The sequence below is a fragment of the Podarcis erhardii genome (genome assembly GCF_964252035.2).
Source record: "Podarcis erhardii genome assembly, chromosome: 6".
Taxonomy (NCBI): Eukaryota; Metazoa; Chordata; class Lepidosauria; order Squamata; family Lacertidae; genus Podarcis; species Podarcis erhardii.
The window spans coordinates 20,927,627-20,942,709 of record NC_138510.1 but is presented as its reverse complement, the minus strand read 5'-3'; the positions used below and the strand labels follow the sequence as shown (position 1 = coordinate 20,942,709).

At 40.0% G+C, this 15,083-nt stretch overlaps 1 protein-coding gene across 3 annotated transcripts in view; it reads left to right on the top strand.

Annotated features, from left to right (window-relative positions):
- The window catches only part of ARFGEF2 (ARF guanine nucleotide exchange factor 2), a 49,312-nt gene that overhangs the window by 12,532 nt on the left and 21,697 nt on the right, over window positions 1-15,083 (top strand). For 2 of the 3 annotated variants that reach the window (XM_081867460.1, XM_081867462.1), the window contains exons 5-18: window positions 895-1,074; window positions 2,085-2,304; window positions 5,047-5,118; window positions 5,431-5,594; window positions 6,643-6,773; window positions 7,722-7,956; window positions 8,192-8,291; window positions 9,302-9,441; window positions 10,062-10,170; window positions 11,030-11,231; window positions 12,088-12,199; window positions 12,610-12,815; window positions 14,226-14,310; window positions 14,410-14,581. In XM_081867460.1, coding sequence (XP_081723586.1) covers window positions 895-1,074; window positions 2,085-2,304; window positions 5,047-5,118; window positions 5,431-5,594; window positions 6,643-6,773; window positions 7,722-7,956; window positions 8,192-8,291; window positions 9,302-9,441; window positions 10,062-10,170; window positions 11,030-11,231; window positions 12,088-12,199; window positions 12,610-12,815; window positions 14,226-14,310; window positions 14,410-14,581 — 2,128 coding nt within the window. The remainder of the gene's footprint in view (window positions 1-894; window positions 1,075-2,084; window positions 2,305-5,046; window positions 5,119-5,430; window positions 5,595-6,642; window positions 6,774-7,721; window positions 7,957-8,191; window positions 8,292-9,301; window positions 9,442-10,061; window positions 10,171-11,029; window positions 11,232-12,087; window positions 12,200-12,609; window positions 12,816-14,225; window positions 14,311-14,409; window positions 14,582-15,083) is intronic. The other variant, XM_081867461.1, reaches the window with a different exon arrangement.

The window sequence follows — 15,083 nt, the reverse complement described above, 5'->3', positions numbered from 1 at the left end:
TCTATACAGTCACTTTTGAATGCAATGAGAATTACTCCCAGGTAAATCATGGAATTGTAGAGCTGGAAGGGATCTCACACATCATCTAGTCCAACCCCCTGCATTGCAGGAATCTCAGCTAAAGCATCCATGACAGATGGCCATCCAGCCTCTGCTTTAAAACCCCCAAACTCTCTTCCTAACCTCCCAAGGGAGTCTGTTCCACTGTCAAACAGCTCTTACTTTCACAAGGTTCTTCCTGATGTTTAGTCAGATGTGTAAGGTGCCATCTTAGAATGCAGGGGAAAGCAGGTTTTAGGAGTTGTGTAGAGGAGACATTCTCAGACAATAAAAGCAAAACATTGGGGTTCAGTTTTGAACAACAAATATGGAAGTTGATCTACATGTCGGTAGTGTGTTTTGAAATCCACTTGGGTTGCTTAAAGAAGCATTTGAAGAGGAAAATGTGAAGGTTGTGTCTTCTGCTTGTAAGCATCATGAACTCCAAAGCAAAGTAACAGTATGTCATCTTTGACAAAAATGCAGTCTAAAATAGTTTTTGAGTAGAAACTTGTGCTATCCCTAGCAAGAGCTCATGCCTGCCCATAGTGTCCCCCTCTCCTGATCCTCATACTTTTAGAAAGGAAGATGTGGGGTTCATTTGCTGCCAAAAACATTGTGAATGTTTCCCTTAATCTTTGGTCAAAGATTGCTTTTTCTCAATAGTGTTATAAATTGCCAGTACTGCCACTGTAATACTTTTTATTAATTTTAAGTTATGGGACTATGGGAAGGCAAGAGCCATGCTGACCTTATGACTGATTGTTCGTTGTTCAGAGCACTATATTTAAATAAGTTTTGTTCCCATTCGCTTAGATGTCTTTATTGTGGTGTATGTTGTGTTTCCCCCTCCAGGCTCTTCTCACCGCTGTCACGTCCCCGTATATTGAAATTCACGAAGGAACAATCCTTCAGACTGTTAGAACTTGTTACAACATTTATCTAGCCAGTAAAAACCTCATTAATCAAACAACTGCCAAGGCTACTCTCACTCAGATGCTGAATGTCATTTTCACCCGGATGGAAAACCAAGCTGTATGTAGTAAATGTTTATCAATTTGACTTTTATGTACATCATTTAATTGTTATATTACTGCTCCTTCTCCTCTGAGCTATTGTCATCTGATTCCTATTTGTAAGCATGTTGCAGGCTTACAAGCTCCCTCTTCCCCACTTGCATGCCAATTATCTCCTCTCTTTTCTGGTTTGTCTTAACCATAGTTCACCATGACGTCTCAATCAGGCAGACCATAGTTAGCATCAACCAGGAATTCCCTCTAAACCATGGTTTGCAAAACTCACTTCAAGCCATGATTTCACATCCATAATTTGGAGGCGATTCCTAATTTGTGCTAACCATACTAGACCTTGTTCAGAGATCAAAGGAAATAGCAAATCAGAAAGAAGAGGAAGGACTCTTTCTCAATTTTGATGTTGCATTTTAGTCTTCCAAGCTGTGATTTAGAGTAGGGATGGAGAACCTGTGGTCCTCTAAATGTCATTGGACTCCCAACAGCCCAGCCAGTATGGCCAGTGGTCAGGGATGGTGTAGTCCAACAGTATTTGGAGAACTACTCTTTTCCCATCCTTGGCTTAGAGAATAAGGACTCTGCTGTGTTGTGAGTTCTCAGGTGATCTTTTATCATGAACATTGTATGTGCCCAACTACTTCTTTGTTGTACTGTGGTTCCGCCATGCTGTGATTCCTCTCCAAATATGAGGAACTTTGCAAGCAAAGACAACTGTCCTTCTTGTTTCAGAGGTTGAATTTTAATTATATAATTTCCTTAAAATCTGTTTTCATTATTTATAGTCTGTACCATGTAGACTTAAATTTTCTGTATGATGGAACTCCAAAGGCATTTTGGACAATAACCCTTACTGTCTTACATAAATGTTAAAACTGAAGGCCTCTGTATTGAGCTGATGCAATAGGAAGGTGAATGGTTTTTGAAGCATGCTGCATTATTTGGTTATGCTCCCTATTGACTATTACTTTGTTACATACCTGATAAATACAGTATGTTTCTATCTTGCTTGTTTAGATACAAGAGGGAAGAGACCTGGAAAAATCAAATCAACAAAAACCCCAGTCTCCGATGATTCATAGTGCTTCAGGGTCTCCCAAATTTGGCCGATTGAAATACAGCCAGCATGGAAGCAGACCCTCAACTCCTGTCAAAACAGACTTGACTAATGGTGAGCCTGAAAGAAAAGAAAATGGAGACCAGAAACCAGAGGACAGCTTGACACCTTCTGTATTCGGTAAGAAAACTTCCTGTATTGGGGCTGACTTAAGTTATCAGCCATAGTTTTATGAAGTCGTGCCCAAGTTTGTTATGTGCCAGTTTCAGCACAAAGATCCTGGTTTAGCTTAAGCTGGAGCGTTGTGTTACATCTAGGGAACTCTGGTATAATATTAGGTAATGGATCAGGAAAATAAGTCAGGATCTGGCACTGAGCCTGGGTTCTCTGGTTCAGATGTAGCAGAGAGCTCCAGTTTAATGCAAGGCAGGGCTTTTCTGTTGAATTTGGCATGGGATGGAAGGATAGGGGATCTATGGTTTGGCAGCATTCAAACAGTCTTCCAAGGCTTTACAAAGTAAAGTGATATGTCTACAAGGATAATGCTGATTTACACTTCCTCTTAAGATGCTCTCATATACCTGAGAGCTGTTACAGCAGGGATGGGGAAGGTATGGGTCCTTCAGATGTTGGATCCTAACATTTGTATTCTCTTACCATCGACCATTTGGGCTAGTGCTGATGGGATCATGAGTCCCACACTGTTTTATGATATTCCCTTTTAAAATGGTTATTCAGTCACTTTCCTTTAATTGCCTGTATCACTTGCGCAGGTGGTGCTGTGGTCTAAATCACTGAGCCTAGGGCTTGCCGATCAGAAGGTCGGCAGTTGGAATCCCCGCGACAGGGTGAGCTCCCGTTGCTCGGTCCCTGCTCCTGCCAACCTAGCAGTTCGAAAGCATGTCAAAGTGCAAGTAGATAAATAGGTACTGCTCCAGCAGGAAGGTAAATGGTGTTTTCGTGTGCTGCTCTGGTTCGCCAGAAGTGGCTTAGTTATGCTGGCCACATGACCCGGAAGCTGTCTGCGGACAAATGCCGGCTCCCTCGGCCAGTAAAGCAAGATGAGCGCCACAACCCCAGAGTCGTCTGTGACTGGACCTAACGGTCAGGGGTCCCTTTACCTTTACACTTGCCAAAAAATGACTCAAATTGCCTCTGATCCCAAACTGTAGTACTTGTTGCTTCATCAAAGCTTTCAGCAGCAGGCTGGCTATTTCTCAAAGCCTTGCAGCTCCAAGCAATGTAATTTATCTGTAGGTATTTCTATCAAATTGCAGCTTTTTGTGCCAAATGTTAGTCTAATGGAATTGGGCATCGTTAAAAAGTATGTTGGATAGGTGAATGGTTGACAAAAAACCATGCAAGGCAATTTTTTTTAAAAAAACGAATCAATCACAATAAACAGCTGCTAGATTTTCCAGCTTATTGGATGCCGTGATTTGTCAAGATAGCTAAAAGCATTCATTTGTGTAGCTATAGGGCAGGTGTGGCTCACTTGTGGCCATCTAGATGCTGAACTTCAAGTACTGTTGCTAAATAGGACTCTATTTGTTGAAGACTAATCTACAGACTGCAGCATCAGAAAAAAGAGAGAGAATAAATTTTAATTATGAGACCAAGCTAATTATGTTAAGATAAAAACAGTATTTTCACATATCAGTAATATTAATCCTGATAATCTCTCTATTAAAATGTAAAATCTTCTACTTTGATTCCTATTTCTTATTGGCTAAAGTATAATAAGTAGTTTGTCACCTGCTAATAGATCTCACTTCCTAGTTCAATATCTTGAATGTTATCTCTTTTTTTAGTGGATTCTAATTGCCAACATTTATTTTTAAAAGCGTATATAGAAGAAAGTATTGTATTTGGCATCAAATATAAGTTCTTTCAGATATCATCCATTTGACAGATATTCTAGGAAATGATTGACATATTGGCCCAATTTAATAATAATTGACTGCACCAAAACTGTTATTTTTTTCTAGGATGACTGAAGTAAGTACTCAGAATCCCAAACATTCATTTCCATGTGTCTTTCAGTGGAAAGTAAAAATTTTACAGTGGTGGGACTTGTTTAATAGCCATTGTAGCCCTATTTTACTGATACAAACACAGTTTTAGCCTTTGAAACTGACACTAGGTGAGTCCAAGTGCCTTGGTGTTCCACAAAGCATTCTCTGACAAAGCAATGTTACCTTACTGTGCTACTTGATTCTTCAGCCGTGTGAACAGCTTGATCAAAATGGTTTTTCAGGTGACTTCCATAATAGCTAAGAACCACTGGAGCTTAGCCATCCTTAAAAGAGGAGCACAGAGTAGAATCAAATTTCCCCTAAGATCTATCTCAGAATATAACATGCTTATCTAGTGAACTGACTTCCTGCTATGTAGAGGCTCTGTTAAGGCCTGGCACAGGTCTCAGTTTGGCCCACGAGGTAGTTTTCCCCACAGCCACCTGATGTCCTGTGTCCAGGTGAAGATGCATTTGCAAGGAACATTTGGAAGCCTTAAAATGCTTTTGATAGTTCCTTGGCAAGTCAGGCTTGCTGTCAGTGCTGATCAATTAATTGGTGGTGACAACAGACCTGTTGGAATCGGCTGCTGTGTAGAGTTCCCCATTGGAACCTCTATAGTTCTGTCCGTACGTTCCCATAGCAAGCTTGCTGTAAATGTCAAACAGCTTTAGGGCTCCTGTGTGAAATAAGTGTAAATATCTCTAATCAGCTTTTCCTAACCAGGGCTTTGTGCTGTGTGTGTGTGTGTACACACATGCACACACACACACGCACACGCACACATATACATACACATAATATAAACCTAATCTCTGATCTTATGTAAATTGTTGAAACCATCTTTTAAAAGAGAAGGCTAAATCGCAACATTTTTCAAATGACTTATTGATATATGTTTTATCAGAAGAAGAAACTGATGAAGGCAAAGAAATTGTTAAAGGAATCTTGGAGGATGTGGTGACATCTGCAGTTAGAGGTAAAATTTCTGTGGGGAAGTCTCTGTCTTTCTTCATCCCTTTCCTAAGAGATTGACTCATTCTTAAAACCTTTCTTCCAAGACTACAAATCCTGGGAAAAGTATATTAGAGTTCTGTGCAGGAGTAGCGTTAATGACTTGCCACCGATAGGATTCTATATCTACTAATCTCCCATATATAAGATAGGATAAGTACTATCTAATTGTTTAGCAGTGCTTTTTTCCCTTTCTTTTAGCTGGTTTGAATGAGATTATATATTGAGGATGCTGTTTATAAAAAAAATACTGCATTTCCACCCCCACCCCCTGCAGCTTCTTTAGAAGAAGAAATGAAAAAGCCGTCTCTTCCTGAATCAGTTAGGATTTTATCTGACTTGGCAACTGCAGTTCCTGCCTCTCCTGGTGGTATTAATGAAAACACACAAGCAAATGGAATTCCTGATGATAGACAGTCTGTCTCCTCCACGGATAATCTGGTAGGAGATTTAAGTGTACAGTAAATGTAATGCAAAGCTCCTAACATTCTGAGAGTAATTGGTAGGAGATTAGTTGGACCACAGGATACTCACACACCAAAATGTGTGAAAGGACATACCCCACTACTTTAATACAGTAGATTTTCCATAGAAATGTGATTTGGGTGCATACTATCATTAAGTATAGTATGAAGCTTAATATAATATGAAGCTTATATGACAATCCTTATTCAGTCTTGTTCTTGAAAGCAAAGCCTTACTTACTTTAACAGGGCTGTAAAATAAAAAGCTGCTTGAGACAAAGTAGGACCTTTAGTCAGTCTGCCTCTGTTTTATGTGCAGTGACAAACAGCAACTTTCCAGGCCTATGTGGAGAAGCCAAGGATTGAACATACGACCTTCTGCATGCAGATCATGTGTTCTACTGAGCTGTAGCCCTTCTGTAGTGGAATGGTTAAGGCTTAATTGTTTTCTACGTGCAATTTATTTTGCAGCGGTCTGTTGTGCTTAATGTAACCAAATCTGACATTATACGCAGTTTTCCTTCTATTCAAACAACTGCATTTGAATGTAATGCTAGACCTTGGTTGAATATAATGAGACTGAGCCTGCGTGAGCCATGGACTTATGCACCTCTTTCCTCTTTTGGCATGGCAATACCATCAGAAGCATCTGCTTCTTCTTTTTAGAATAGTTGGGCGGGGGGTGGAGGGAATAGCTTCATAAACCGTGGTTTGAAGGTAGCTGTGTTTCAAGAAACCATAATTAAGATTCATCAGTGTTTGTCTGAGTCCAGACATAATAAGTTGTGCTTAATTTGAAGTGCATGCCTCAGAACTCAAGACTTGCAGCCATGCCAGAGGGGAGTGCACAAGCCCAAGGCTTACACAGACTTGGTCCTATAATCATGGTGCAGCATTACATCTGAGCAAGACTTTTATTTCCTTTTTAAAACTGATCTCAGCAACACATTAGTGAAATTCAAATGCCACTTGTTCATATGTGTTTGTGGCTGAATCCAAACTAATTATTTTGTTTCTTTGTCTAGGAAACTGATGTACCTGGACCTCAGGCAGCTGCCAGATTCTCCCATATCCTTCAGAAGGATGCCTTCCTTGTGTTTCGGTCATTGTGCAAGCTTTCGATGAAACCGCTTGGTGATGGGCCTCCAGATCCCAAGTAAAAAAGAAAATATTACATTTATTGATTTGTACACTATCCAGAATGAGACCTGAAGTAACACAGTTAAAAATGCATTCATAATTTAATTAGCTATCAAGCTGCATGTATTGTTGCTTTGGTGTATAGTATATTGTAGCCTTACTTATCTTGGGTGTAAACCTTCCTCATTTATAAAACTGCTAAGTCATATTTTTCTAAAGTGATCCATGATTGCTGGACCACGTCTGAATTCTGAGACATGCCCAAAGGAACAGCTGCATGCCTTGACTTCAGAGAGACACAAAACATATTATTCTCTCCTCTGCAGCAGAGGGAGACTAACTGTGTGTATAGGTTCACTACTTGATTTGTACGTTTGCTGTCAAGTAAGATTTGTGTGTGAGAGAGAAAGTGAAATGTAAGCTGTAGAGATGCCAGAAGGCTCAGGGCTGTGATATGATTCCGGCTGACAGAAATTGCTGTATTTCTTGTGCTGGGCAATGGATGAAGGTTCAAAGGGATTCAGCATCTGTAAAGGGCATGATAAAGTTTGATGCCTTCAATGGAATTAAGTGACCCTCAAGCATTGTTAGCATGCAGTGCTGTCCGGGGTGTGAGTGTGTGTCTTATTACAAAGGAAAGGAAAGGTTAAAGGTTAGCTTCTTTGTTAAGTGTGGTGAAATCATCTAAAAACTACTCTCTCGTGAACATTGAAAGACAATCGAATGTTTCAGTACATCAGACATGCTCTATAGTCAATGTTGCATCCTCCACACTCATACACCCAGCCCGATTCTATGCACTGCCACTTCTATCACTCTTGATGCTATGTTGGTTAGGTTTGACTGGAATTGGAGTCCATGTGATCTGGAAGACAGCATGTAGGACAACCTTTACTCTTATAACATACAAAGAGCTTATAACAAGATATTGTTTTGACTCTGTTCTTCTGCTTACTATTTTTAGATCCCATGAACTACGCTCTAAAATAGTGTCTCTCCAGCTGTTGCTTTCGGTTTTGCAAAATGCTGGTCCGGTCTTCAGGACACATGAAATGTTTATAAATGCAATCAAGCAATACCTTTGTGTAGCATTATCTAAAAATGGAGTATCTTCCGTTCCTGACGTCTTTGAGCTCTCCCTTGCCATTTTCCTCACCCTTCTCTCAAACTTTAAGACCCATTTGAAAATGCAGATTGAGGTAAGAAGGTTTTGTTTTATTCTCTTGCTTCAAATGCTTGATACTCTTCTTAAGTTCAGTTCAATAGTAATATGAAACTGCCTCTGCATATGGATCATGAATCAACCCTGTATGTTCTGTATTTGAATGTGTGTGTGTGTGTGTGTGTGTGTGTGTTCAGAACTTTTAATGATATCCTTGAATGTATGCCTTGGGTACAGACCTTGCACCTACTTTTCCTAATTGTATTCAACAGGTATTTTTCAAAGAGATCTTCCTGAACATTTTAGAAACCTCTTCTAGTTCCTTTGAGCACAAATGGATGGTAATTCAGACCTTGACTAGAATTTCTGCAGGTAATTTTATAACATCATCAAGAAATTTTCCTTTTCTGCCTGTTTAGAATATCAAGAATGAATAGAAGAAGTATAGGCATACTGTATAGAAGTGATAACAAAATAAATATATCAAAGTGCCATGAGGCAACACACCCACAAACACCATACACACTAAAAATATTAGTCTGGGCACTTTTTTGTTGGAATTGTTGGAATGTGACCCCCAGAGTGTGTACCTGAAGTATTTCCCAAACGTAGTTGCTAAGACACTATGAGGTTGGTGGAGCCCAGGAGAAACAAGAGGGAATGAGAAGTACAGTAGCGCTGTGAAAATGTCAGGCGTAGCAGGAGGGAATAAAAGCAGCTAATGTAGGTGTCTTTCACTGTGCTAAGGGTTTTGCAGTATTTATCCCCGTAACTAGTGGGAAGTCTGCTAAAGACTGGTGGTGATTGGTTCAAGGTAATCAATCCACTGTACTTTCTGGCTATGCAGGGACTCTCTCATGTCCAGTTTAGCCAAAGGGCAGACACTGGAGGCATTTGGAATATAGAGGCAAAGAAGTGGTGGGAAAAGGGGTCTTCAAGGGGTTTGGATGCCAACTGAGTATTTCCTGCCTTCCAGCAGTGGCTGGTGGGGTGGGGTGGAGCTTCCTGACTCCAAAATTGCTTGTTACCTGGATGTGGCAGGCATGGGGCATTGCTGTGACAAGGTCAGAGTTGCATAGATGCACCATTGGAGCAAGCCTGGCTCTCCCACCAGTGCATATGCACAGCCCTAGTCTTGCTTTGTGCTACTAGTGCAGGCCTTTTTCGATGTGGGGGAAATAGTTCAGAAAATGTAACCCAGCTCTGGTATAATAATGCAAACAATGGCTTGTATTATCCCTTCCTCACCCTTTTCCCCTGTACGTTTCATAGGTATTAAATGGGGGGGGGGTGTATCCTGTCACAATAGTCTGTTGTCTGCATACATTGTTCCCAGACAACTCAATTTTCATAATCTATTTTTTTGTTTTGTTTTGTTTTAGATGCTCAGTGTGTGGTGGACATATATGTGAACTATGACTGTGATTTGAATGCTGCTAATATTTTTGAACGGCTAGTAAATGACTTATCTAAAATTGCCCAGGGAAGGAGTGGACATGAGTTAGGCATGACACCGCTGCAGGTAAGACTCATTTGTGCAATTCCCACTGTGTTCAGTTAAGTATATTGGCAGCCTTGTATTAGTATCTTGTATGTATTCCATCCACTTGTCTATTTGCTCGCAAAGAGTTTAGGAGTGCACTTAGTTTCATGACAATCGAACATGGAGCCAAACTTGAGCAGAAGTGTAAAGCAATGCCCTTGAAGATAACTCAGAAACTGCTCCAAAATGCAGCAACCAGATTACTGGTTGGGTTTCCATTTAGAGATCGCATAACCTCAGTTTTAAAAAAGCTTGCATCAGTTATTGCAAACTTCCTCAAACTCGGCCCTCCAGATGTTTTTGGCCTACAACTCCCATGATCCCTAGCTAGCAGGGCCAGTGGTCAGGGATGATGGGAATTGTAGTCTCAAAACATCTGGAGGGCCGAGTTTGAGGAAGCCTGAGTTATCGGTTGGTTCCCAGACCAAATTCCAAGTATTTGCAGTAGCATTTAAAGGCAAAAACAACTTAGGCCCCAAATAGCTGAAAGGCTATGGCTTTTTTTGTTTTTTGTTTTTTTGTTTTTAATATTCTGAGGTTCCAAAGATCTCGACCTGTTTACATTGTAATTGTTCTTTCTCCACATATTTTGTGCACAGGAACTAAGCCTACGGAAGAAAGGTCTTGAATGTTTGGTCTCTATATTAAAGTGCATGGTAGAATGGAGCAAAGACCTATATGTGAACCCCAACCATCAGGCCAGCGTTGGTGAGAAATCAAACCTTCTCTGTATCCAAAACCTTACTTAAAATAGCTGGAAGCCAGAGAGAAATGATTTGTGGCTTCGTACATGTTACCTAAAGCTGGCTTCTTATTTTAGGCCTTGTATTATCATAGAATTAGAATTTTCTGGTGCAAGTTTTGTGACTTTTTAGTATTGGGGGATTGCCAGTGAATAATTAATAATCAAGCATCCCATTCCCACCAGCTGCTTATTGGAAGCCCACAAGCAGGCCCTGAATGCAATAGCACCCTCCACGAGGATTATCAGGATGAAAGATTCCTTTGTGATGGGGCAACTGTGGCTCTTTATCTAGATTAGAGGTGGGAAACTGGCCTGCCCTCTGTGGGCCATTTTTGACAGATGGGCATGGCAACCCATGTCAATCATACAACGTCAGGTAGTACGAATTTCAGCCCGTGGCAACTGGTAGAGGACTGTATCTGATCCTAGTGCCTTGGGGCTACTGTGTTTTATCTCCAATCTTTGCACTGTGGTGCCTAGGATTGAGATCACTTATCTCCAGTCTTGGCACTTAATGCTTGGATTGGAGATCACAGGTGTCCCTGCATGATGTCATATGATGTCAGCTGACTGACAGGTGGGCATGGTTTGCCCAGAATGGTCTCTGGGTCAGATTCAGAGTACCTCAATACACTCTGCAGGAAGACAATTTCTGGACTGGTGGGAAACTTTGAAGACAGTGGCTGGGTGTATTGGCTGACCTCTTGAGCTGTGTCTAAGACCACAAGGCTGGTGTGAGTGTCCCTCTGTTTGGAGAGCCCACATGCTTTTACTTACGCATTATTTGGGAATATGTCTTTACGTCCCTTTTCTTATATGCAGGTCCAGACAAGCCTTCAGAACATGAAATGGGGGAAGTCAAATGTTTAGATATTGGGGGAAGAAGAAGTAGTGCAAGCTCCTTAGATTCAACAGTCTCCTCTGGAGTTGGAAGTGTTGGCACCCAGACTGCTGTCCCTGATGATCCTGAACAATTTGAGGTGATCAAGCAACAAAAAGAGATAATTGAGCACGGGATTGAACTGTGAGTTGAACCTATTGCTAAAGTAGCTTTAAAATGGCTTTTCTAATTGTACTTTTAAACTTTTTACTGCTTTATTTGCTGTGCATATTAACAGTGAAAAGAAAAGTAAGCTGGTACCAAACCATCAACAAGAATTGAACTTCAGATTGGTGCCAAATAATTTATTGCATTGAGTGTTTGGCGTTTGTATTCATTCAGTAAATTTCCCATTTTTCAGAATATGTAAGAGTGAAAAAGTGAATTTTAATCTGTTTTAGCATTTTAACTTCTTATATCTTTTAATGTACTGTAATTTTTCCCCAGATTTTATGAATTTATATTTGAAAAAACTCTAGAGCAGCTTACAAAATAAAGCAGTGCATACATTTTAGGAAATATATAAATGTTCAACAAAGATTGTTAAACATTTCTGTTTAGTTGATTTAACACTTCTGTGCCTACTGAGCCAATTCCATCCAACTGAGCATAAGTAACTCCTTCCCATTTGTTTTGTCCATTCTTACAACTTGTAAAACTCCCTTTAAAAGGAACACCTGCTTTCTGTTTTTTGTGGCTACATTAGCCATTAATATCCCTTAAAATTATACAGTGCTGTCAATATATTTCTATATGAAGTCCTGGGATTTCCAGTTCAGGTTTAACTCTGGTTTGTAGTTCATAAGCTTTTAATTGTACATTTTAGAAAGGGGCCTGCTAGGGCTGCAAGAAGAAGTCAAAATATTATAAAATTAATAACAATTATGCTAAACCTTATTGTTTTCTGATATTTTCTGTCAGTGTTTGAGAGTTCAGGAGACTGTTTTTCTGCATCAGATTGATCTATCCTTTTCCTCCTTGTCCTGTCTCTAAACTATAGGTTTAATAAAAAGTCCAAGAGAGGACTGCAGTATTTGCAGGAACAGGGAATGCTTGGAGTAACAGCAGAAGACATAGCACAGTTTCTGCACCAAGAAGAGCGCCTGAGTTCTGTAAGGCTGAATCTTACATTGTTCAAAAATCACACGCTTTTGTTAATGCTATACACATACATGCTTTTCACAGCTGTTTCCATGTAGGGATGTGAGTGTGTAAATATCACACTAATGAGGCTTTTGGTGGTGTTTCGGGACCAGGCATTGATAACCAGATTGACAGCTAATGTTACTTAATGGAGTGACAAATGTCCTTAATCACTTCATTATAATTAATTAAATTTGTATATGCCTTTCATTCAGAGATCACAGAGCGGTTCACAACATAAAGTGAACGTGATGGTGAAACATGATGATTTTGTAATGTAATATATTTGGATTGTAAGAGGGGAAATTATCAAAGTTGCTACCTTTACAATATTTCATACATTTCTTTTTCTTTCTTTCTTTGCTTTGTTTTCTGTTAGAGCCAGGTGGGAGAATTTCTGGGGGACAGTAACAAGTTTAACAAGGAGGTGATGTACGCCTACGTAGACCTGCTTGATTTCTGCGGGAAAGACTTTGTCTCTGCTTTACGCATATTCCTGGAAGGATTTCGGTTACCTGGTGAAGCTCAGAAGATTGACAGACTAATGGAAAAGTTTGCTGCTAGATATATTGAATGCAACCAAGGGTAACTTGAAAGATATTGGACAAATCATAGTAGAAATGAATGCATTTTTGGAAGCAGCGGTTGGGAGAAGATATAGTTTAGTAAGACTGGCGAGGTAGCCTTAGTCATCCAGCTCATCAAGCAAAAGCAATTTGTAGAATACCATGCGTAGAATACCATATTATTCAAAAATAGGATATGGCTGACATATTCTAAAAGCAAAACCTTTCTGTAGCCAGACCATAGAATCCTAAGAAAATTAGGGAAGTGTATCTGTACCTAAGGGAGAACTGATTCATAAGCTGTTGTTGCTCTTCTGGGGTCAGTGGCCGTATATTCCAGGCATTGCATCAGGGCTTGGGGGACTCCTAACTTTTAGAATCCTCAACACCTTGTTTTTATTATATATGAGAATTTCCCCCCTCCCCAATCAATTAGAACTTGGCTGCAACTTTGAAAGAAACCAACCGGAAGCCGGACTTGATGAATACTTCAAACAGGACCACCTTACATAGAATAAGTTCACTTGTTCCTGACATAGCTTAAGTCACCTATCCAGTAGGGATGTTTAAGGCTCTTTATTATTTACGCACATACACTTACATCATGAACATTATGTTTCAGTTCCAGTATAAAAATGATATTAAAAACAGTAGAAAAATATAGTAGATTTAAAGCATTTTCTCTGATTCCCACTCTCTTTGTGCAATAAGATAATTGAATATCTTAAAAACAAAGCATTTTTTTCCTCCATCCTCAAAACTCTAGGCCTAAAAATAAATTTAAAAATAATTGTTTCTTTTCCGCCTGCCTCGCCTCAAGGCACTCATTTTTTCCTGACTGACATTATTTCCAGTGTTTCAGAACAATCAAGGTCAGTGATTAGGCCTCAGACAGGGCAAGGTTGCACAGAGAATGCTGAAACACAAAATTCAGAGACAGACAAACCATGTTCCTTGCTCTCCTTTCTGTCAGTTCAGGACAATGACAATTTTTTCTGATGGAAAACTGGTAAGGGGTACCGCACCTGAATTATATATATATATATTTTTAAAAAAGCCATTCATACAATCAGTAATTGCCTGAATGGCACTACATCTGGTTTGACCCTTGATCACTGGGGAGGCAGTGGATTTGGAAGAGCTCAGGAAGAATCTGGCTGCTGGTTCCCAGTGCTAGATATTCTGCAAGCATAGCTATTTTCTGGATGAACATAGTGATAATTGTCCTACTTGGCAGTTCCCTGTTGATATTTTGCCAAATTTTAATGGACTCCGGAGCAGTCTATAGTCACAGCTCAATAACAGCGTCTACATTTCAGTAGGAAATGCTATAATAGAGTTTCTAATGGTGTTTTGAAAATGCACACATGAAGAGATGATAATAACAATACCCTAGGATTCTAAAAACCTGATTTTCTTTCTTTTCCAGTCAAATTCTGTTTGCTAGTGCCGACACAGCTTACGTTCTAGCATATTCTATTATAATGCTGACAACAGACTTGCACAGTCCCCAGGTATGTGTGTATAATGTATAATGATACAGAATGGTTGCAAATGGGCTTCTAAGTAATTCACAACTTCTTTACCAGCTTTTGACTGTTTTGCCATAACAGGTGAAGAATAAGATGACGAAAGAGCAATATATAAAAATGAATCGTGGGATCAATGACAGCAAAGACCTTCCAGAAGAGTATTTATCTACCATCTATGATGAAATAGAAGGGAAGAAAATTGCAATGAAGGACGCGAAAGAATATGCAATCACACCAAAGTCTACTAAGCCAAGTATGATGTTTTAACCCAGAACCCTCAATAATCCTAGGCTTTGGTTTAGTATGTTTTCATTGTTCAACTTGCTAACTTCCTATTGTTGGCGCAGAAGATACTTAGAATAACCAAGGCGGTATGGTGGACAGAGGATATGGCCTAAGGAAGTCTGGGTTCAGATCCTTGCTCTGGCATCACTTGGCTCACTTTGGGCCAGTGTATCTTTTAGCCACAGCTGCCTCAGAAAGTTGTTGTGAGGGTGAAACAGTCTTAACTCATATGCTTCCAGTCTGGGCTTCTTGGAGGAGGAGCTGGTTCCAGATGTTGTGGAAACAAGAGGGAAATAGTCTGTTGCTGGTCTGGCTGACCTTGCATTGGAGCAGGTGCTTTAGACTTCGCAGGCTTCCTTTCCTGCCCCAAATTCCCCTTCAAAAATTTTGGACTACAACTCCCATCATCCCACCATGCCTATTGACCATCCTTACTGGGGCTGGTTGCAGTTGTTGGTCCAAACATCTGG